Below are 23077 nucleotides of genomic sequence, written 5' to 3'. Positions count from 1 at the left end.
CTTCTGCTGCTGTTGGCATGGTGGTGACTCAGTGTACTTGTTTCAACTCTCCAGTGTGCAAAGCAGGAAGAAAATAGACACTTTGCATTTCAGTTCACATACTTTTACCAACAGAAGTATGAGTACTTGCAGCAGACGGGGAAATTATTTACCTTCTAAATTTACTTTTAACATTTATAAGTTGCCTCTCCATTTAGAAAGCCTCAGAGCAAGGAAGTAAGGCATGAAGCAGTCCTGACTCCTTAAGAGGAATGTGTGTCAAGAAATCTGGAGAAAAGCAGGACTGTGGGAATAGAGGGCTCCCCCTGGATGACCTATTTATTTAACATGCATCCTGGTTTGCTTGCACAAAGCATACACAGAAGTTAGTTTATATCCGGTGTTTATTGAGCATTCATTCTGATTTGCTTGCATGGGTTATGCAAGAACAACGAGCATTTATGTCCTGTCCTGCTCATCATGCATTTATCTTGTTCTTTTCAAAGTGTTTCCCCATCACTTTCCACAGTCCATTTCTTTTTCAAATTGGATTTGTTGTGCTAGAGGGTAGACTGCTTCAATTTTTGCAACCTAAATGCCTCACAAAATATTAAGCAGTCTGGAGGCGCCCTAAGAGAAACACAGGGAAGCAAGGGACTGGAAGCACAAGGCATGCCAAGCAAGAGCTGCAAATGTCAAAGCCATGGTGAAGGTGGTGAAGGTCCTGTGTGAGTGCCTGAAGGTGGTTGGAGGATGGATGGTGGCTAACAGATTGGGGTTGAATCCTGACAAGATGGAAGTACTGTTTGGGGGCGGGGACAGGGGGCGGGCAGGTGTGGAAGGCTCCCTGGTCTTGAATGTGCCCCTGAAGGACCAGGTGCGCAGCCTGGGAGTCATTTTGGACTCACAGCTATCCATGGAGGTGCAGGTCAACTCTGTGTCCTGGGCAACTGTCTACCAGCTCCATCTGGTACACAGGCTGAGACCCTACCTGCCTGTGGACTGTCTCGCCAGAGTGGTGCATGCTCTAGTTATCTCCCGCTTGGACTACTGCAATGCACTCTACATGGGGCTACCCTTGAAGGTGACCCAGAAACTACAACTAATCCAGAATGTGGCAGCTAGACTGGTGACTGGGAGTGGCCGCCGGGACTACATAACACCAGTCCTGAAAGACCTACATTGTCTCCCAGTACATTTCCAAGCACAATTCAAAGTGTTGATGCTGACCTTTAAAGCCCTAAACAGCCTTGGCCCAGTATACCTTAAGGAGCATCTCCACCACCACCGTTCAGCCCGGACACTGAGGTCCAGCGCCGAGGGCCTTCTGGCAGTTCCCTCACTGCGAGAAGTGAAGTCATAGGCGCCGACTCCATGGGGCCTGAGGGGGCTCGAGCCCCCTCAAAAATTTTTTTGGGGGGGCTCAGCCCCCCCAATAATCTCGGGCGCCCTTCCAGCAGAGCGCCGTCGCCGTCCCCCGCCTCCTCCCCACCTGCTCCTTCGCCAGCCAGCCAGCCGCGCGCCCTAATCGGAGAGCCCCGGCCGTCCCCCGCGAGATTAGGGAATCCCCGGGGGCGGGGGCTCCTGCCTCGCTGCTTCGCAGCACCACCGCCACTGCCAAGGCACTGCCGGAAATCCCGCGAGAACAGGGGAATCCCGACTGGCCACACCTCCCAGCCAGCCAATCGGCTGGCTGGGGGGGCGTGGCTTGCCCTATTTAGGGCCGGAGCCACTTTATTTGCATATTCATGAGCTTATTTATTATTCATGAGCTTTCCCGGCCCCCCCCCCCCCAATATTTTTTATAAGTCCGCGTCCCTGAGTGAAGTTATAGGGAACAAGGCAGAGGGCCTTCTTGGTAGTGGTGCCTGCCCTGTGGAATGCCCTCCCACCAGATGTCAAGGAAATAAACAACTATCTGACTTTTAGAAGACATCTGAAGGCAGTTTTTAATGATGTTTTATTGTATTTTTAATGTTTTGTTGGAAGTCACCCAGAGTGGCTGGGGAAACCCAGCCAGATGGGCGGTGTGTGTTTAATAATAATAATAATAATAATAATAATTATTATTATTATTATTATTATTATTATTATTATTATTATTATTATTATTCCAGTTACAGATAGGTAGCCGTGTTGGTGTGCCATAGTCAAAATAAAAAAATTCCTTCCAGTAGCACCTTAAAGACCAACTAAGTTATTTCTTGGTATGAGCTTTCGTGTGCATGCACACTTCTTCAGATACACTGAAACAGAAGTTGCCAGATCCTTCTATATAGTGAGAAGGTGGGGAGGGGTATTACTCAGAAGGGTGGTGGGAATGGGAGATTGGCAGATAGCTGAGATGAGCCTGTTGACGACTCTTAACGACTGTAATAGGTCTTACAGGAAAAGGCAAGGGGTGAGAAGGTGAGAAATGGCTTAGTCATGTATAATGAGATAAGAATCCAATGTCTTTGTTCAGACCAGGTCTCTCCATGGTTTTGAGTTTGGTAATGAGTTGCAATTCAGCAGCTTCTCTTTCCAGTCTATTTCTGAAATTCCTTTGTAGTAAAACAGCTACTTTGAGATCTTGTATAGAATGTCCTGGGAGATTGAAGTGTTCTCCTACTGGTTTCTCTGTTTTGTGATTCTTGATGTCAGATTTATGTCCGTTTATTCTTTGGCCTGTTTGTCCAATATAGAGAGCTGAAGGACACTGTTGGCATTTGATGGCATACACAATGTTAGATGATGATGATGATGATGATGATTATTATTATTATTTATTGAACTGGGTGCAGTGTAGGGTGCAGTGTAGAGGAATTGCTGACAGCAAGATGCAGTCAAGTAAGGTGGTCATATTCAAGGTGTTTCTTCCCAAACACCAAGTGCTGTCAGATTCAGCATTGGTAACTGCTGCAATTCCAGCTTGGGTTATGTGACACCAGGAGCTTTTATGCTTACACTCAGCACTGTTGTGACCCAGCCTCTGACCCCTCAGTTATTGAAACCCCCTAACACAATATCAGAGTCCCTGAATCCATCAGAAATAGAATTTGAAAGAAAACTCTCTACAGGCCTTTCCGAAGAAAAGGATGCTGAACTCACACTCTGAACCACTGTGGTCAGTTGCAAAAGACAGCTGGGCTCTTGCGCTGTTAATAATCGTGCGGAAGAGGGAATGACAGCTTGTTGTGCAAACTACACCTGCTGAATTTTCCTCTTTCACATAACTACTGTCAATTGTGGGACCGTGCTCTGGGAGTCATCAAGACTTGGGATTTGGCTGGCTATTGATGGATCTCAATTCTTTGAAAGTTTCCTTGGATCCTGTGCTGCTGGGCTCTTACCAGCTGCTTGTAAGCAGGCTCTCTATGGCTTGGTCCATACATTCAGCATTCTCCCCTGCAAGTAACCTCATTCCCATAGCCTTGTGCAAGAACGTAAGAGCCGTTTCACGTCAGCGCCTGATCTTGCAGAGCATCCACTCTCTGGATTCCCTTTCTTTTTTGAAAGAGAAACCCTTCCCAAGCAGGGGCTGAGTCTCTTGCAATCAGCTATCAGGCAGAGCACCCTTCTCCCACATGGACTATCTCATGGGGGCCTCTCCATGTGGGTGCCAGGAGTTGTTAGGGCTACAAATTGAAAAGTTATGTTATTGCACACCTTACCCCCAGATGGTATGCTGTTGAGGTTCCAGGTTGAATGGCTCGCTGAGCTATGGTGTCCCTTTAGGCTCTATATTTAAGATAACTTTACCCACCCAGGCAGTCCATTGGCCTCTCCTCCATGTTGAAGAACTATATGAAGTTCCAGGTCAGGCTGTATTGTGATCCGCAGGGATGTCCACCACAAATAGGGGTGATAGTCCACAAAACTGGAGGTCAGAGGTTCCTGGCTGTACAGGCAAAAGCACCCAAGTTGTGAGTTCAGCATCATAGATAAAGCTGCTAAAGCAACACATCCAAGTTGTTCCAGCAAGAGCTTAGAGCAACTGGCTGAATTTTATAGCAGGTCTACATAGTAGTTATTGACTGGAAGCCCCACCCACTAAGTTCTGTCTCCTGTAGTTAAAGGGCCAGACTCTCCTGCTGCAATCAAGGTTCCCAGCTGTGGGGATCTCTCTTCAAGGTTCTCTCACCTTGATCCACTGGGGTGTCTATGGACCAGCCATCATTCCCAGTGGACTCTGCTTCTGTGGAGTCCTCATGTTGTAGGATCATGGCAGGCTGGGACTATGCCTAAGTGAAAGTACTTTCCACTATGCCTGCTTGACTGAAAGGTCTTCATCCTGACTCTTAGTTCTTTGCTTTGCATGGCCAATAGTGACAGTGGGATAATTTTAAACATACGGACCACGTTCTGTCCATGCTTCTCACTATCACATTATATAAAACCTACATGAAAGGTTACATGCAGTTTATTATATTTAAATATGTTTTTTTTAATCTACTGACTGAAGAAAGAAAGAAAGAAAGAAAGAAAGAAAGAAAGAAAGAAAGGAAGGATGTTTGATGTTTTGTTTCATTTCCTTAGAGTGGTAGCATTGTAAGGATGCTCTGACAAAACTGAAGAAAGAATTGGGGAAACCTGAGATTCTTTGGTGCTCTGAAATTAGGGTCCAGGAATAAGCAAATCCCTGCTGAGCAGTGAGGGGCACTGCTTTGGCAAAAGGGTCTCTTGTCATTCCTAAAGGTAAAGGTACCCCTGACCGTTAGGTCCAGTCGCGGCCAACTCTGGGGTTGCGGTGCTCATGTCGCTCTATAGGCCGAGGGAGCTGGCGTTTGTCTGCAGACAGCATCCGGGTCATGTGGCCAGCATGACTAAGCTTCTGATGAACCAGAGCAGCGCATGGAAACACTGTTTACCTTCCCACCAGAGCGGTACCTATTTATCTACTTGCACTTGACATGCTTTTGAACTGCTAGGTTGGTAGGAGCTGGGACCGAGCAAAGGGAGCTCACCCCGTTACGGGGATTTGAACCACCAAACTTCTGATCAGCAAGCCCTAGGCTCTGTGGTTTAGACCACAGTGCCACCTGTGTCATTCCTACCAAGTTCTAATTTGATATAATGCAGTGGAGAGCATGAGACTCATGTTTCTCACCCCAGTTTCTCTGTGGGAGCCTGTCCTGGTTTGTGTCACCACACATTGCAGAAGTGTCACATTCAGGTCCCGAACATCATTTTCGGAGTTTGGCTTGCAGTGCCCCTCATTATGAAAGGTGATATGGCAACTCTGTTGCTCTGCATACAAATCTATGTACTCTCCAGTCCAGCAGAAGCTATTTTGACCCTCCTTGTCTATATATACAAAAGTCAAAGGAACACACGTTGTTGGCAGTGTGTGTCACTCCTCTTGTAAGTCCACAGCACTTAGAATTGTGTGTGTGTGAGAGAGAGAGCTTCAGAAGACAGAACTTCCCTAAATATTCAAAGCCAATGGCATGTGCAGCTCTACTGAAAGGTATAGCAGGCAAAATTCTTGGCTCTGCCCCATGTGTACACACATATAGCTATCGACACTCCCAACCCTAGACATTTGTGTCATCTTACATTCTTGCAAGATTGAATTAAGGTCACGGATAACAAGCTGCGGTTGCTGGTGCATCTTGTCCATTTCATTGCTGTTGCCAGTTGTCATGTGGTCAGCTCGTAAGGCTACAGGCTCAACGTGTTTAAAAAGGAGATTCTATCAAAGCAGCCAACAAACTCAAGTAAGCAGCGTATTGGCATGCAAATTAACACAGTTTTCTTCAGGGACCTGGTCAGGTGTTTGGGTCTTCTTGCTGTTAAAGCTATGAACACAGCCAGAAGAAATGTGACTACAAGGTGAACTTTATTTCATTTGCTATCTTTATATTCAGGCTTTCCTCCAAGGGGTCCAATGTACTGTATATGATCCCCACTCCACATTTCATTCACAACAACCCTGTGAGGTAGATTAAGCTGAAAGGAGGCTTGAGGTCACTTAGTAGGCCTTTGTTACCCTGTAGTAAGGTAAAGGTAAAGGGACCCCTGACCATTAGGTCCAGTCGCTGACGACTCTGGGATTGCAGCACTCATCTCGCTTTATTGACCAAGGGAGCTGGTGTACAGCTTCCGGGTCATGTGGCCAGCATGACTAAGCTGCTTCTGGCAAACCAGCACACGGAAACACCGTTTACCTTCCCGCCGGAGCGGTACCTATTTATCTACTTGCACTTTGACGTGCTTTCGAACTGCTAGGTTGGCAGGAGCAGGGACCAAGCAACGGGAGCTCACCCCAGCGCAGGGATTCGAACCGCCGACCTTCTGATCGGCAAGCCCTAGGCTCTGTGGTTTAGACCACAGTGCCACCCGCATCCCTGTAGTAGAATTGCCTGAATACCGAATGCTTCTGGTTTAAATGTGTGCTTTGTAGTGTATGTCATTTATCCCAATCCAATCATTGTAAGCTGCCTCAACAAGTCCTTAAATTTCACAACAGAGTCCTAATAGCTCTTCTGCTGTTTGCAGCCAGGTGCTAAACTTTAGCACAATGGAATACCGAAGCAGAAACTGGAACATTGTAAAAAGGGCAAGATAACTTTAGAGTGGTCACTGTACTGAGCCGAAGTAAGGCAGATGCTCTCTTTTCTGGAGCTGGTTCTCTGCTTGGAGGGTTGGTTCCCTTTCGTCCCATTTTTGGAAGGTGCTGTCTTATGAAGTACTTTTGATTTTTGTCTTTAAAACAGAATGCGGAGCTTTGGTTCATGTGCTTTGCTTCAAAAGCACACAACAAACCCTCCTCTTCCTCTTTGTGATTACACTTGTCTTCTCATATTATTCATATTCTAAAAGGTAAGCGGCGTTTCCGTGCGCTCTGGCTTTCGTCACGGTGTTCCGTGCGCCAGAAGCGGTTTAGTCATCCTGGCCACATGACCCAGAAAGCTGTCTGTGGACAAATGCCAGCTCCCTCGGCCCAAAAGGGAGATGAGCGGCGCAACCCCAGTCGCCTTTGACTGGACTTAACCGTCCAAGGGTTCTTTACCTTTTACCTTTATTCATATTTTAACCTAAGTAATTGACACCCCCCATTTTTTCTTTCTGTTTATCTTCTTTGTTTCAGTATACCTGAAGGAGCATCTCCACCTCCACCGTTCTACCCGGACACTGAGGTCCAGCACCGAGGGCCTTCTGGTGGTTCCCTTGCTGTGAGAAGCCAAGTTACAGGGAACCAGGCAGAGGGCCTTCTCGGCAGTGGCACCTGCCCTGTGGAACGCCCTCCCACCAGATGTCAAAGAGAAAAATAACTACCAAACTTTTAAAAGACATCTGAAGGCAGCCCTGTTTAGGGAAGCTTTTAATGTTTAATAGGTTATTGTGTTTTAGTGTTTTGTTGAAAACCGCCCAGAGTGGTTGGGGAAACCCAGCCAGATGGGCAGGGTATAAATAAATTATTATTATTATTATTATTATTATTATTATTATTATTATTATTATTATTATTATTTAGTATTATAGATTGAATATTGTGGGCTAGGGTTAGATTCACCCTTTTATTCTGTTGTTGGGTGAACTGGTTTAGAAAATTATGCTCTGTTGTATTTCTATTCCGTGTATTTGGTTTTAAACCACTGATGATGTTGTTGCATCTGACGTAGGGAATGCAAAACCTCTAGGCTTTTACAAACCCAGCTATGTGGCCACATGCACAACACACATGTAAAGCACATGACTTCCCCCCAAATAATCCTGAACTGAAGTCTGTGAAGGGTGTAGGAATTTGTGGCTCTGTGGGGAGCAAACTAGTTCCCAGGATTCTTTGAGGGAAGCCATGTGCATTAAATATATGGTGTTGATGATGTGACCATATTTTTCTACCACTAAATGCAAAATCATACCACTAAATAAGACCTCATACATGATGCTTCCATGCTGAGTTGTTATATTTCTGTTTTCCGCAGACCTTTGTTTTTCTTGTAGTTCAGTGGTGTGACGCATCTCACCCTTGCAGAGAGCCTAAGGCAGCAGCAAACAGCAAGCCCTTACTAGTTGTAACCTGCACAAGCAACAAAAGGTTAGCATCATTAGACCACAGCTGCCTGCTGGGCGAAGTGGAAGAATTGTGACGCGGCCTGTGATCCTAACAGCGCAGGTGGAGCAAAACAGATTTTTTTGCAAGCCATCCGTTTGCAGAGCCAAGAACGTGCGATCGGTTTGCAACCCTGCAAATATGTGGCACAGAGTAATTGCCAGATGTGATTCTCTGTGAAGTCCAAAGGGCAAAAGATTAAGTGGAGAGGATTTGTAAGTCTGCCATAAGATTTTAAATCCTCCCAACTTATCACTACAGCAGGTGAATGCAGAACCCTGCTAAGCTATGGAAGCACAAGAGCACCATCTAGTGGCCATGTGTGCCTGCCTTATATCCTCTTTGTAAAGGAGGAAGGAATTAGAATCTGGTCACATCCACACCATACATTCAAAGCACATGATTTCTCCCAAAGAATCATGGGGACTTTAGTTTGTTGAGGGTGCTGGGAATTATAGCTTTGTGGGGGTAAACTACAATTCCCAGGATTCTTTGGGGAAAGCCATGAATTGTGTGGATTTGACCTTTCAGTGAAGACATTTGCAAGATGCACAGTGGGCCTAATACATGATAGCAGAAAAGGCACATGTTTGCACTGGTTTTTAAGAACCTGCTATACTGTAAACAACTTGCAGAAGGGACCTTGTTTAGGAGCACAATGGAGGTGACTGTAAGAGCTTTTCCTCATTCCCTGCCTTAAAACTCACGCTGAAACCACAAAGGGCAGCCTCAAAAGGGCATAGACCACTCACAACTCTCCAGGGGGAGATTTGGGGATTTGAGAGGCATCCATCATTTCCTCTGATTGTGAGGGAAGAAGATAGAAGAGTCTTAATGGGTTTAGAGGAACAGAGAGCCACTTTTTCAAGGGGGGAGGGGCAAATGGTGCTGGAGAATCCCACAACTTTCACAGATGAGAGCAAGGATGTAGAGTATGGAATCCTGATTTTTTTCTTGGCTGTTAGGGAGTTTCAGGTTTGGTTCTGACTCTCCAGTGTTTTCTGTGTTTTTGTTTCCCACTGAATCTGTTTGCCACTAACAGGATATGTACCAGGAGAAAGGGCAGGATTGCAGGAGTGTGGGAAATATAAGGCAGTCAAGATGTGAGGAGGGGGAGCAATACATTTCTCAGAATCCAACAGGTGAGAGGTTGAAGTCCTTCATTAGAGTTCCCTCCCCATCTCAGGATACACTATGTTTCATTCACTTGCCTTGAAGATTTTGCATCACACGGATATACTGAAACTGTAGCTGTCCAGTCATTGGTGGACTAAAATGCTCATCATCCCCGACCAGCGGTTCCCTATGCCTGATAAAGCAGCTTATTACATGAGCAGCATCAATGCTACTTAAATGCCGCCTTCTCTCATTATCTTAGAACGGCAGCTTAGCGCAATGCAGAGTCACTTTGACTGAATGTAACAGCATTGGTTCAAGTGTGAAGATGTTTTGGGATCACACTGTGAAAGAAACTGAAAATGAAAGAGGCAAATGAAGGCAACGGTTAAAGTGCGTATCAGAAATTTATTCCTCAGCACACGCAGTTGTAAAGTGACTTTTAACTTCAAAAATAAAATGAAATAAAAATATTTCCGAAAGAACAGAACAAAGTTTTCTTACTCTTTGAGATGTACAGCCCTGTGTATTTCAGGATGTTGCTGGCAGGTTCGTTTCTTGGATGTGAAATTTGAACACCCTCCCGGAGAAGCAAGAGAGATGCCGGTCTAAATAGCAAACAATGACAAGGTATCTGACAAAGGGTAACGTGAAAATTTCACTGATGTGGTTTCCAGCTGGGTTGTGTGTGACCGTGAAAATGACAGAGGCCTCATCAAGAGCTCCTCCAAATGCCTTGCTCCCAACTCTTGTTCTGTATTCTAGCTCCCAGTATTGCTTCCTAAGCTGTTCTGAATTCTAGCTCCTGGTTTCACTTCCTAAGCTGTAAGATAGGACTTGGAACCTTTCTAGAGCATAGGGGCTGTCATGCAGAACAGAGCCTCTGGATCCCTTCCTCTAGGGCGCTCTCTTCTCGTGCTACATGCAAAGAGGCTGCCTCCCTCCACCATTTCACATCTCTTCTTAAACTATGAAAACCTGTGTCAGGAAGAAGGAATGGGAAGAGCCTATCTTCTTCATTCTCATGGTGCCCAGCACCCGTTTTCAAAGGTAAGCCTATCACTACCCTAATCCATACTTCCTGCCTGTCCTAAGCCTTTCCAGGAGGGCTCTTGGTGAAAGGGCACCAAGAGAGCTTTTTCGCCTTTGGTTGCTGCAGAGCAAGCCAGGCCAGGGAGGTTCTGCTATCATCACTACAGTGCTTCTCGCAGACAGTCAAGCAGCTGTAAAACACACAGGAGGCTCAAAAGAGTCAGAAACTGGCAATCTGCATTTCACAGCACAGCAACTTCGAGAAGTATGTCCCAGTGATCAACCCTACCTCCCCAGGCCCGATTTTGCTAGGTCTCAACACTCAAACTTGGCTGCATAAGGTCAGCAGGACTACACGGAGGCTGAGGCCTCCCAAACTTATTTGACCTTGGGCCTAAGTACATATCTGGATGTGGAAACCGCACATTACAAACCACCCTTGTGCTCCATCTGTCTCCCTCTTGAATGACAGGTTTGCATTCTTCAGACTTCGTATTCTTCAGACAATGTTAACCAGCATTTCATATCTACTCTTCCTTGAACCTATCCACCCTCTTGCACTTGGAGCCCCACCTCAACCACCATCGCCTGCTGAAAGGATAACTTCTTGCAACAGAGAGCTGAATTCAGGCCTGTGTTCTTCAACATTGCGTCTCAAGATGATGTTGTTCTACAACACCCATCATCTCTTACAGTTGGCTAAGGTGGCTGGGAATAGTGGGAGTTTGTAGTCCAACAATATCTAGACTCCATCTACAATAAGACAAGAGTGCAGCAAACGGTTACGGTAACAGGCAGTGACAGGGGATTGGCTCTTTGGGGTCACCTGACTCACAGGATCAGGAGTATTCTCATATATACAGTATATATGTATTTTTGTGTGTGTATCTTCTCCAACCAGCAGGGAGTAAGGAACTAGCATCTCAGCTGCTTTTTGAGCCTCATGATAACTGGCCAAAACATATACGTGATGCATTGATTTCAAATGGCAGACATGCTTTTCTCCATGCTACAAGCCTTATTCAGCCGCTCAGTCTCCTCATGTGCAAACACATAGGGCTCTAAATCACATGGGGAGCCTCTCCACTTCAGAACTTCACCCCCCCAAACTCACGAATGGCTCTAAACTGTGCAGCAATGATGCACCACAGGAGGCCGTGGGCCTAGTCAATTCACCCTTGCTCAGTGCTATTCTTCTAGAAAAAGAGGTGCTGGAACTCACCTCCCTTGCTCTCTTATAATGAGCATGGCACCCATCTGAGAGGTGCTGGAACGGAGTTTCAGTGAGCTGGGAAAAAAGCCCTGCCCTCGCTTTTCTCTGAGTAGAGACTGAATGCCCCAAGAGTACAAACAATTAATTAGGCCCCTGTTTCTGCAGGAACAGTGGCCTGCCCTTGTACTTTGGTGTTTTACCTGGGCCTCCATACAAACAATACATTGTGAACTGGCCAGGACTGTGGCCAAGATAAGCCAGGCAAGGTCAAGTTTGTGTGGGAATCAGGTATACACTGTGCAGCATTTTGTTAAAACGGATCTCCCCACCATCATATTAAATATTTGGGGGGCGGGGGCTGGGTTTGCTTCATACCTTACATAGTTATTTTCTCATGCAAATGGGTAAAGAGGCCGAACTCAGAAGCTTCAAGTTGTGTTGACAGAAATTAAAGGTATTACATTGATTAACGCCATCTCTCCTCCCTCCCCCCCCCCGCCACTTTCTTGGTTTTAGTATGGCCACTGCCTGCTTCTGAGGATGCAAAAAACACCCCAAGCACATCCAGGGCAGTTCTTCCAGCAAGCTGCCTGTTCTATCCCTTTCTGGCTTTGAATAGATATACGACTCCTAGCCATCCCTTTCCCCCCTGCTAGCTTTCATTGACCTGGGAGAGTCTACAAAAACTGGCCCTGGACTTGCATTTCCAGTTGCTAGCTTGTCAGACATTGGACCAAGCATCTGAGGTACAGGAACGCCTTAAAACTCTGTCCTGTGGACTCTGAAAACCACTCCCACACTTGCTCACATATTCCTCCCTCCCACTTACAGTGTCCTATTCTAGCAAGAGATTAATGTCAAACCTTGCACTCCAAAATTCCACACTTGGTCTTCCTTTCATTTTTCTGAAAGGGTTCTCCTTCTCTGGTGCTTCGACACACAACATTGTCCGGTTTCTGACCAACGCAAATTGGCTACTAAGCAGAGAGAGATGGAGAGAAGATCTTCCCTGCATTTTCACACACCTTCACCCCACTACTGCCATAAAGAAGTAGTCATTTGACTGCCTTGCTGCCTCTGTGCCTCTTCCACCTTGAATTCTCATCTCATGCTGCTTTTCAGCCCTTGCAGTCCTGCACAGCCTCTCGTTCAGCTGTTCAGAAGAGGACCAGGAAACTTTGAGGAATTTATGTCTCCTGTCTCATTTAATTACGTAGGAAATGGCACACACATCTGTGTCAACTAGTTGCTTTCAAACTTTCTATCTGACTTATCTGTTGAAGAAGCAGATGATTCTGGGGCACAGTCTTGGGGCATTTCAAGAGAGAACAGCATGTTACAAGGCAAATGCCATGCCTGGCAGTCGCCGTATTTGCTTCGTAATGCTAATGCGGAGACAGAGACATAACACAGGGATACTGAGGAAATGCCTGCCAAGCCTTTCCTGTAAATGCAAAAGAGAAAGTGATTTTCTGTTGTGAGCCACTTTGGGATCTTTAGATGAATGGCCGCATACAAATTTAAGAAATAATAACAACAATTTGCATTTCCTTGGAAAACTTTGGCTGTGCTCTCAGTTAAGACAGGGCAAAGACCGGGTATCTTACACCTAGCATGAGCAGAAACTTGCAATACATCACTGGCTGCCTCCCCAAGGAACACACAACAAGCTTCCAAGACAATCCTGTTTGGAAGAGAGTGATGAAAACTTTGAATTTGTGGGCTTTAGCAGGCAGGTGTTGAGAGACAATTAGGAGGGTCCATCCATGCCTCTGCGACTGCTTCTTTTCCACCTTACCACCACGCTCACGCTACACGGGGCTTCCAGATGATGAGGCGAGGAGCTGTTCTCAGAGATAAAAATGCACTTGCTTACAGCTGCACAGCACTGCTTTTCCTAGGGCGGTTATGAATCTTGCCGCTACGTGAATGGCAAACCCTTCTATCGTTGCTACTTTTCTCCTGCTCCGGCCACACACAGTTAAATCCCTTGGAAACGTTGCAACTCCAAAAAGTGGATAGTTCAGTGATTCGGAAAAGGAGGCTGGTTGCCTCCCATTTGGCTTCATTGTCCTAATTTACAGGAACTCTACTTAAACAGAAAAGGGAGGGGAGGAGCGGAAGGTAACTATTCTGTTCAAACGCCTGCCTTGTGTGTGTGGGCCATCTCAACACATTACTACACGGCAGCAAACCTGGGTTTGCCACAAAGTGGGAACTCAGCAGTGAGCTGCAGCCAATCGTAGCTCTCTGGTGGGTGCACTTTTAGGATAAACTGCTGCATTTACACTTTAAATTTGAAGATGTACGCCCCCCCAACCCTTAGGTGTACACCTAAAAAACCACAACGTGTGAAGAAGCCCACTGATGGGGATGGGGAAGCGCTATTTCTCTTTCACTGGTGACCAGAACCTGGTCTCCAGATGTGTGCCTGCATCCCAGTTTGCGCAGCTGAGAACCTGGGTCTCGCTACCTGGAAACTGGAGGATGAGGAGGGTCGGCTTGGGGAAGGCCCCCTGCCTGGCTGGCTGAGGTCAGGGGAGCTTAGATACTGTGGGGGAGCCACCTGGAAGGGCCCTGGGGAAGCGGGGGCAGAGATGGAGGTCATTTCTGTCCTCCACACAGGCTCATCCAACGTGGTGGCAGAGCGGGGGGCCAGCACTGTAGGGGCCAGGCTGCTGGAAGCCGGCGCTGGAGCAGGTGTGGAGAAGCGGCGGATCTCATAGGTCCGGGCTGTTTTCACGGGCACTTGCTTGGCCGGGGTGAAAGACAGGCTGGACTGCTGGGCTGCTTGGCTTGCGGAGGAGGCCTGGATGTCAGAGCCTGGCACATCCCCGAAGCAGAACATGGCGGACTTCAGCTGGTACGGCTGGTGCCGCATGAAGTCGATGGCCTTGATCCCCGATTTCTGGCTGGGCCCCTTTTTCACTTTGCTCTCTGCCTTGCTGGCCTGCGACCTGCTGGCTGCCAGGGGATAAAACGGAGAGAGAAGTGGGTTGTAACCGATGGGGGGTGGGGCCCGGATGTTGGGGGAGTACTTCCAGGAGGAAGGCAGGGAAGGGGTCGGGGATGGGGTTCTGGCCTTTGGGGCTGGTGTGAGAGCAGACTCCACGACAAACTTGTCCATGCGGCTCTGTCGCTTGGCAAAGAGCTCTGCCCCTTTCCCCTTCAAATGGGATATGTCGTTGGCAGAGGAGGAGCCGTTCACCAGTCCGCCAGAGGCCTTTGACGGCTGGGGCTTAGGAGCTACTGGGGGCGGGGTCTTGAATTTCCGGCCTGAGGCTTGCATGAAGTTGCAGGCTTCGGCCCCCAGGCTGAGGAAGTCCTCCTCGGGCCCAGACTCAAAGCCTGCCCCGTGGTGGTCTCCTTTGGGCTTTTCGTCCAGGTTCTGCACTAGAGACAGCAACTCGGGGTTGGGGGAATTCTTCTTCTTCTCCTCCGCAGTCTTGAACATGGGCTTCTTGCTGCTCCGCCGGCGAGCTTCCTGCAAGATACCCGTTCTGGGAGCCGGAACTGCAACTCTCTGTTCCCTGGAGGCAAAGGGCTCAGAAGCAGGCCGTGAGATGGCTGGCGCTACAGCAGTGAAGGGCTGGGAGAGGGGCTGCTGTTGGGCTGGGCTGATGTACAAAGTCGAAGAAGCCGTTTCTTGGCCTTGAGAAGGCAGCAATGGCAGGGGTGTGGCAGCGACAGCCTCTGCAGCTGGCTTAGAAGGTGCCGATAGGTATATGGAAGCTGTGGAGGTTCGGGCTGTGTTGGAAGGTGGCTTGGCCTCTGCAGAATTTCCAGCCCCTGAGAGCTGCACCAACGATGGAGGGGTTGGGATATACAGAGACACAGAGGCACTTGCTGGGCCACTAGGCTGCACTGCCATGGGAGCGGCAGGAAGCTGAGTGGTCCCGGGAGTGACAGAGGAGAAAGGAGGCGCCGCTGTTCTCTGTCCACCAAAACTCTCACTGCTTTTCCTTGGCGCAGATGGTCTGAACACGACAGAGGAAGTCATAGGACGTTGCCCGGGAAAACCGGGAGTGAAAGGTCGGGCGGATCTGTTGAAGATGCTGGTGGCACTTGGCGAGTTCGGGGAGCCCACGCCGCCTCCTCCGAAGATGCCTGATGGAGACTGGAGCTGAGCAGGGCTGGGTGACGGCAGCTGGCTAGAGACCTGTACAGCTTCTAAGTGGACACTCAGAGGGGCCCTTTCTGCCTTCTGTGGAGTGGGGGCTTCATTGTGTAATACGTTATGCACTTGAAGGACAGGTGGAGGTGGGGGCTGTTCTTCTGGCTCATGAGTAGGGACTCTCTCCGCAGTATGTTCACCAGCCTTCTGCCTCTGCTGCTCAAACAACTGCGCCCCCCTGCCTGAGACCCCGCTGAGGCCTTGTTGAGCCTGGTCCTGCTCGTGGGCAGGAGGCCCCTTGGGCTTCTCCATGTCAAGGTAAGTATTGTCCCAGTCCGAGTGGTTGGTTAGGCTCCGAGCGTCAGAGAAGCCTTCCTCGTCAAACTCGGATTCGCTGGTTGGGAAGACGCCGTCCTCTTCGTCATAGCAGCGGTCTTCATCAACGCTTCCGAAGCTGACCAGGGTGTACTTCTTTGCCCTCTGGCGGCGCTTTTTGAACATCAGGACACCCTTGGAATGGGGGTTGGGCGCATCTGTCAGCAGGGATGCAATGGTTCGGCATTTGGTTTTGGCTTCTTTCACGTTCTTTTCCTGCATACTCTCACTGCGATGAAGCTCTGCAAGGAACAGGGACAAAAAGAGAGGCACAGTCAGGATACTGCGGGGAATCTGGCTGGAAAGCCAAGCCTGCCTTATGTTCATATGTGTAAAATACAGTACTGATTCACACTGTGCGTCGTAAACTATGGAACTCTCTCCCATAGGAGGCAGTGGTGTCTACCAACCTGGGTGGCTTTAGAAGAGGATTTGACAAATTTGTAGAGAAGGTTATCAGCAGCTACTACCATGATGGTTGTGCTTTGCCTCCGCAGCTGGAGACCGTATCCTTTTGAATATCAGTTGCTGGAAACTGCAGGAGGGGAAAGTGCTCTTATACTCAGGTCCTGCTTGTGGACTTCTCACAGGCATCTAGCTGGCCACTGTGAGAGCGGGATGCAGACCAAGATGGCCCACTGGCCTAATTCAGCAACCTCTTCTTATGTTCTTAAGAGTTACCTATCAACATGAGGAATGTTCTTGCCTCTCCTGCTAACTATTACCAGTACAGTGGTGCCTCGCAAGACAAAAAGAATCCGTTCTGTGATTCTCTTCGTCTAGCGGTTTTTTCGTCTTGCGAAGCAAGCCCATTGACAGATTAGCGGATTAGCACTATTAGCGGCTTTTAGCGGCTTATCGGATTAGCTGATAAGCGGCTTAGCGGCTTAGAAAAAGGGGGGGAGGAAAAAAACCCGCAGGAACTCGCAAGACATTTTCATCTTGCGAAGCAAGCCCATAGGAGATTCGTTTTGCGAAGCACCTCCAAAACGGCAAACTCTTTCGTCTAGCGAGTTTTCCGTCTTGCGAGGCATTCGTCTTGCGGGGCACAACTGTACTGTGCCAGGCATTCAGGTAATGTGGGGATATCAGAGCTGGCTGGATAGGGGAAAATAAAAAACTTCTGACATTGGCTCTTCCAGTTTGGATCTGAGGTTTGGACAAAAATCAAGGTAACAATTTCCCACTGCCTGTGGTAGTCCAAGACAGGTTTCATAGGACTGAGGCTGGGTCTACACATGCAGAGTTGAGTAGGGTGTACCATGTCAGGCTCCAGCTGGGCAACTTTTGAGATGATCCCCCACAAATAGCTTCCAGGAAGAGGAAACACCTCCTCCCCTGGCAGACCAAAGTGAAAGGTTCCTTCCAACTCTACAATTCTATTATTCTTCAAGTAGCCCCCTTCCTGTGCTGTGTTCGTTTTCTATTAGAATGTAAACCACTTTGAGTCTTTTCCCCCCTACAATCAAGCGATATGTATAAATAAATAAATGTAAAGCAGCATGTAAAAATATGATCTTCCATTTGCAGATATCTGAAATGGTATTTTTCTGCCACCTCGTTTTGTTGCATGTGCTGCTCAAGCCCAAGTGTCCTCTACTCCAGCACAGAGAAGCATAGTATGTGTGTTTGTAACAGAGAGAATTTAAGTGGGGATGGGGGGGGGCCCAAGGGCGTGCTGCAAGGAGAGAGCACATGATGGGAGCCACAAGCGGATATACGATTCCAAACACATTTCATCACCTTAAAGAAGAAAATGATGCCTTGTCAATTGCAGTCAAGGCTATCATCCATCTCCATTTCTCTGCTGAAGAGTTTCTGGAATCTGAGGGGGTAACTTGATGGAAAACATTTAAAATAAAAACGGGGGAAAATATTTTTCCGATGGATTTTTTTTTTACGTTTAATCAATGGTCCAAGATAACCATGGTGAAACATTTTCACATGCGAGACTTAAATTGACTGTAAAACGATTCTTAACGAAAATTAACTCCAGTGTAGTCGGGGTGTACATTCCGTTTCTTGTCTCTCCCTCATCATGCATGAACAGTGTTCATAGGAGACATTAAAACAAATAAATAGGAAGGAGTCTCAAACACATTTTTAATGCCATGTTTAAAATGCCCTAAGAGAAAAGGCAGCACTTCCTGCTTCAGCCTCCTCTCATTTTTCCCCTCCTTCTCCTCCCTTTGCTGCTCCATCCATTCTAGAGGCACAACCACTGAGATACGGGCTGTTCTGGAATGTTATCCATGCCACTGCTGGGCACACTGAAGGTCAAGACGAGTGACAGACAAATCTGTGGGAACAGAAGGTGCTGAAGATACCGCAGGGCTCTATACACCTCATAAAAAAATCACGGAATGTACAAAGTACAATGGAAACAATAGCTGAAATTCCAATAAACCTGAAGTCTTCTGTGTTTAATAATCATGTAAGATCAGACCAAGGATCGATCTAGTTCAGCATCCTTTTTCCAAAGGTAGCTGTTTCCAAGAAGCTCAGGGATGGAGGCAGCATTGTCTGCCCTCCTCACCTCTGCATGTGGCGATCCCCAGTAGCCATCATGACTAATAGCCAATGAGTTCTCTCTCCCTCGTGAGTCACCCTCTCTAGTCACCCTCCAGAGCAAGCCTCCCCAAGGGGTCACCCCTACATTTTGTGGGAGCAAATTCCATAAAATCACTGTGCATCTTTTTTGAAGGCATGCTTCCTTTTCCTTGTCCTGAATCAACCCCCAATTCTTTTCATCGGCACTGTTCTACCTTCTTTACGGCCATTATAATTTAGTGATCACATCAGGCAAGTAGTCACTGCCCAACTGACAGGAGGTTTAAAGCCCCTTCCAGCTGGTTCTCCTCGTTCCACTTCCTACTGTCCAAAAATTCAGCTACCTTTCATCTACAGATTCCTTCCACAGCAGTACAAACCATCTGAAAGCAAAGCCCCTTCTGCTAAGTGGAGCCTCTGTCTGTGAGGAGGCTTGCAAAAGTTTGGCATGCAAAACAAACTGGTACCTGCATATGGTTGGTCCAAGCTCTTGAAAGTAACATCTAGTCCCGGAGAGAAGGGCATGTCACACACCCTTAACTCACAGCTCTCCATAAACAGAGGGAGAAGTGGAACAGCTCCCTTCTGGAGCAGAACCAAAACCTTAAAAGAGCCCAGGCCCTTTGCCTGCGGCTCCACTAGCCTTTTAAAGCCTCTCTTTTGTCTCCTCGACATTGCTGCTGAAAGCCATGAGGTAACTCTCTCTATTTTTACCCCCCAGGCATCATCACTAAACAGTGTGATGGACATTGTCAACTGTCAAACACTTGCTGCACTTCCCATCCTCCTCCCATAGATGGGGTTTAAAATAGGACATGTCCCTTGCCACAAATGTTTCCACACTTGCGCTCAGGAGAGGGGACTCTTTGAGTCACTGAGCATGAAGGCACTAAATCCAAAAACACTGTCATCTTTCCTGATACTCAGGCATGTTTCACAAATGGCATTTTTCTGATACAGTCATTTACAAAGGATAACATCGGTGTAAAAGTAAAGGTAAAGGTACCCCTGCCCGTACGGGCCAGTCTTGACAGACTCTAGGGTTGTGCGCTCATCTCACTCTAGAGGCCGGGAGCCAGCGCTGTCCGCAGACACTTCTGGGTCACGTGGCCAGCGTGACGAAGCTGCTCTGGCGAACCGGCACCAGAGCAGCACACGGAACGCCGTTTACCTTCCCGCTATAAAGCGGTACCTATTTATCTACTTGCACTTAAAGGTGCTTTCGAACTGCTAGGTGGGCAGGAGCTGAGACCGAACGACGGGAGCTCACCCCGCCGCAGGGATTCGAACCGCCGACCATGCGATCGGCAAGTCCTAGGCGCTGAGGTTTTACCCACAGCGCCACCCGCGTCCCAACTTCGGTGTAGATTTCTCCAAATGGTGGAAGGATGCCTGCATAGGCCCAGCAGAACAGAAACGTTTTCAGCAGGCGTTCAAAAGTTGAAACGGCTGAACCCTGTTGAATCTCTTTTGGCAAAAGACTGGGCTGATCACTAAAGATTTGGTTTCTTGTTGTTTCCAAATGAGCCTCGTCAACTCGGGGAACAACCAGAGATGCTGATCTCAGTGACTGAGCTGGGATATAAGGGTTCAGGTGATCCCTGGGGTACCTTGGACCTAAATTGTAGCTATGCAAACCAGCCAGAGCTGGAAAAAGGCACTCCGAGCCACTGAGGCCACCTGAGCCTCCACTGGCACTGTTGAATCCAGCAGCATCCGCAAGCTGTGAACCTGCTCTTTTCTGTAGAATGCAATTCCATCCAGGTAGGAACAGAAAACTGAAGTCAGTTTTCCCAATGCCCATTCTACAGATCAGAAGGATGCCATGGTCAATGGTACAAAAAGCCATGAGGAGATCAAGCAGGAGAAGCAAGATCACAGTCTGCTTGCCCCTCTCACAATAGGTAACATCCCCTCAGAGCAACCAAGACTGACTCTGGCCTGAAACCATGTCTAAATAATTAGTCATAAATGGAGCAGACACGTGAATAAAACAAACAAACATGACTGCCTTCATATCCTAGTTGGACCCTGGGCAACTGACCTACTGGAGTTAAAAGAGGATTGTTTCCCACCTTGGGGTTATGTTTCCTTTGTTTTAAAACATCAGGAGGTGGCCACAACGGAATGTGGGATCCCAGGCTATTCCTAAACCGCTAAGAAGAATGTCCCAGTCTGCCCCAGGAAAACCCACAATCTGCTTCTGAATTGGAGCAAATGACAATCCATGGAAAACCCAGTTGCAACTTGCTCTGATCAGTGGTAAAACATGGCTTTCCCCAGGGAAAGCATGCCAGGGGAAGAAGAAATATAAACCACACACACACACACCTGCTTGGACCTGGACATGGAAAGCCCGGATCTGTGCCTAGATAAGTGGCAAAAAAGTAAGCATGGATGAGCCCTTAGTGGTGCCTCACTTTCCAGATGTTACACAATTATCAACATGCTCCCTGTTCTAACAGCTGTAGCTGAGTATGAGATTTTTAAGGAGGGATAAATTTGAATCGGCAAAGTAACGTGGAATCACCAAGGAAGAACCCTCCCGATGGGACAATTATAAGACTGAAATTTATCAGCAAAGGTAAAATATATATAGCCCCAGCTCTTCCTGCTCAATGTACTGCCGGAACAATGCAAGGATCCATTGTGAGATCAGGATAAAGAAAGGGTGTAATAGGTGTTTTCCTCTCTCTGGACCAGGTAGTTTCTCCACTATTTCCCATCATGAACTTTGTAGGGGAGAAGGTGGAAGGGTGTCTACTGCGCTGTTTGTCACAAAAATGTCTGCATGCATTACTGTGTGATATTGGCTGGACAAACACTGCCTCCCAAAAGCACCAAATTCTTCTTATGTATTTCTGACTACTGTCAAAGTGACACATGCTGTCATATACATCAGGGCCTCCATTCAACACAGCTACTCTAAACAAGCAGCTTTGATTTTATAAAGCACACCTGAAATTACTGCAATGTGAATCAGGAGCACATCATGGCCTCATTTCCCTTCCAGTTTCATATGAAAGCAAGTGGAGCAGTACTGTGGGATGGTTTTGGACTGCCTAATATCTCCAATACTTTCCAGCATGTTACTGGAGTTCACAGAACCCCCTTGTCCTAGTATAAGATCTAGACCATGCCAATGCCTGAGAAGGGGAGGTCCATGCAAGCAGCAGTTTATTTAACCATTTAACTAAGTTCTCTGCAGCTCAATCTCACTCCCCATTGAAAATAAAGAACAAATAACCTTTACAGAATGACATAGTCATATGAACCACTTTTTACATCAGCCAGAGATTAAGCAACATTGCAGTACAACCTCAAAGCAAACAACTCCAAAGGCTGGACTATTTATAGTACAGGACGAATTGTGAAAGTCTGTCCATACCAATGGAAATTCGCTGCAACAGCAGATCGACAGGTATTTGATAAAGGCAAAGGTTCTCTGATAAAGGCTGAAAGAGAGTGATCTGTATGTTTTCATGAAGTATATATAGCAGTGTGTGAATCAGTGTATATAGACACAGGAGTGAAAAACATATTGAGCCTGTAGAATATGATGAGCGTTACCAAGTTTTAACCCAGTCAGTAGATTTCTATTGGTGAGATATTTGAATTTGAAGTGGAAAAGATTGAAATGTTTTACAGAACAGATGATGTCCTGTGCTTTGCTGAATTTTTAACTCCTACAAAACACTAGGCGCGTGATCCAGTAAAGCTAAGAACTTGGTTGTCTCATGCGTTTCAGCTGCAGAGTTAATCACATGCACTTACATCATTTCAATCAAAATCTACTGGATTTAAATGTGCTTAAAGTTGGCTAGATCATGCCCTATTCATTTTGACCCTGTTCATATCCTTACATGTGATCCATAAAGAGTAACTGATGCAGTATAGCAAGAACACATTCTCAATATAGCCAAAGTTGAGTGAACTTTGGCAGGCAAAACAATTTTTCCACGGCAGTTGTCACAGTGAACACAGAGAGCCAAATATAAGAGGTTAGAGAATAAGAGCAGCTGCATGTCCTTTATATGTGCAAGGTAGAGTGTGTGTGTGTGTGTGTTTAAAAACAACAACATGAAGCTACCACAAAGGTCCTTTGGACCCCAAAGCATCACCCAGCCTGTTCAAAAACAGCAGATGTGTTACGGGGCACATTCTATGTCCTGCCCATAAAAGGCGCAGGTGTGCCATCCAGCAAGGGGAAGGCCTCCCGTGCCCCCAACTGCTTCAGGACGTAGCTTCTCAGGGAAAAGCCAGCTTGAACACGCTCCTTTAAATAAGCAGAGGTTCAAATGGATGTGGCGAACTGAACTTAAGAGGGGAAAGACGAGAAACCGAAATCAACAGATTTGCCCATTTCTAGTCCTGAGGCACCAAGTATACTACTACTACTAATAATAATAATTTTATTATTTATACCCCACCCATCTGGCTGGGTTTCCCCAGCCACTCTGGGCAACTCCCAACAGAACACTAAACTTCAAACATTAAAAACTTCCCTAAACAGGGCTGCCTTCAGATGTCTTCTAAGTAAATGGGAGATGAACCAGAGAACACCATTTCACACTCTGTGACACGTGAGACATGCTGTACTGCATGGTTAGGCAAACTAAGGCCCGGGGGCCGGATCCAGCCCAATCGCCTTCTAAATCCA

The 23077-nt window shown here is 47.2% G+C and overlaps 1 protein-coding gene across 2 annotated transcripts in view; it reads right to left on the bottom strand.

Annotated features, from left to right (window-relative positions):
* Nucleotides 1-9521: 9521 nt before the first annotated feature.
* SYNPO2L (synaptopodin 2 like) overlaps nucleotides 9522-23077 on the bottom strand; it is a 40912-nt gene continuing 27356 nt past the window's right edge. For both annotated transcript variants that reach the window (XM_081191580.1, XM_081191579.1), the window contains one exon: nucleotides 9522-16109. In XM_081191580.1, coding sequence (XP_081047706.1) covers nucleotides 13774-16109 — 2336 coding nt within the window. In that variant the 3' untranslated portion in view covers nucleotides 9522-13773. The remainder of the gene's footprint in view (nucleotides 16110-23077) is intronic.

This window comes from Podarcis bocagei, assembly GCF_964188305.1.
Source record: "Podarcis bocagei genome assembly, chromosome: 4".
Classification (NCBI taxonomy): Eukaryota; Metazoa; Chordata; class Lepidosauria; order Squamata; family Lacertidae; genus Podarcis; species Podarcis bocagei.
Note: the sequence above shows the minus strand (reverse complement) of the source record. Positions and strands in the feature narration are given on the sequence as shown.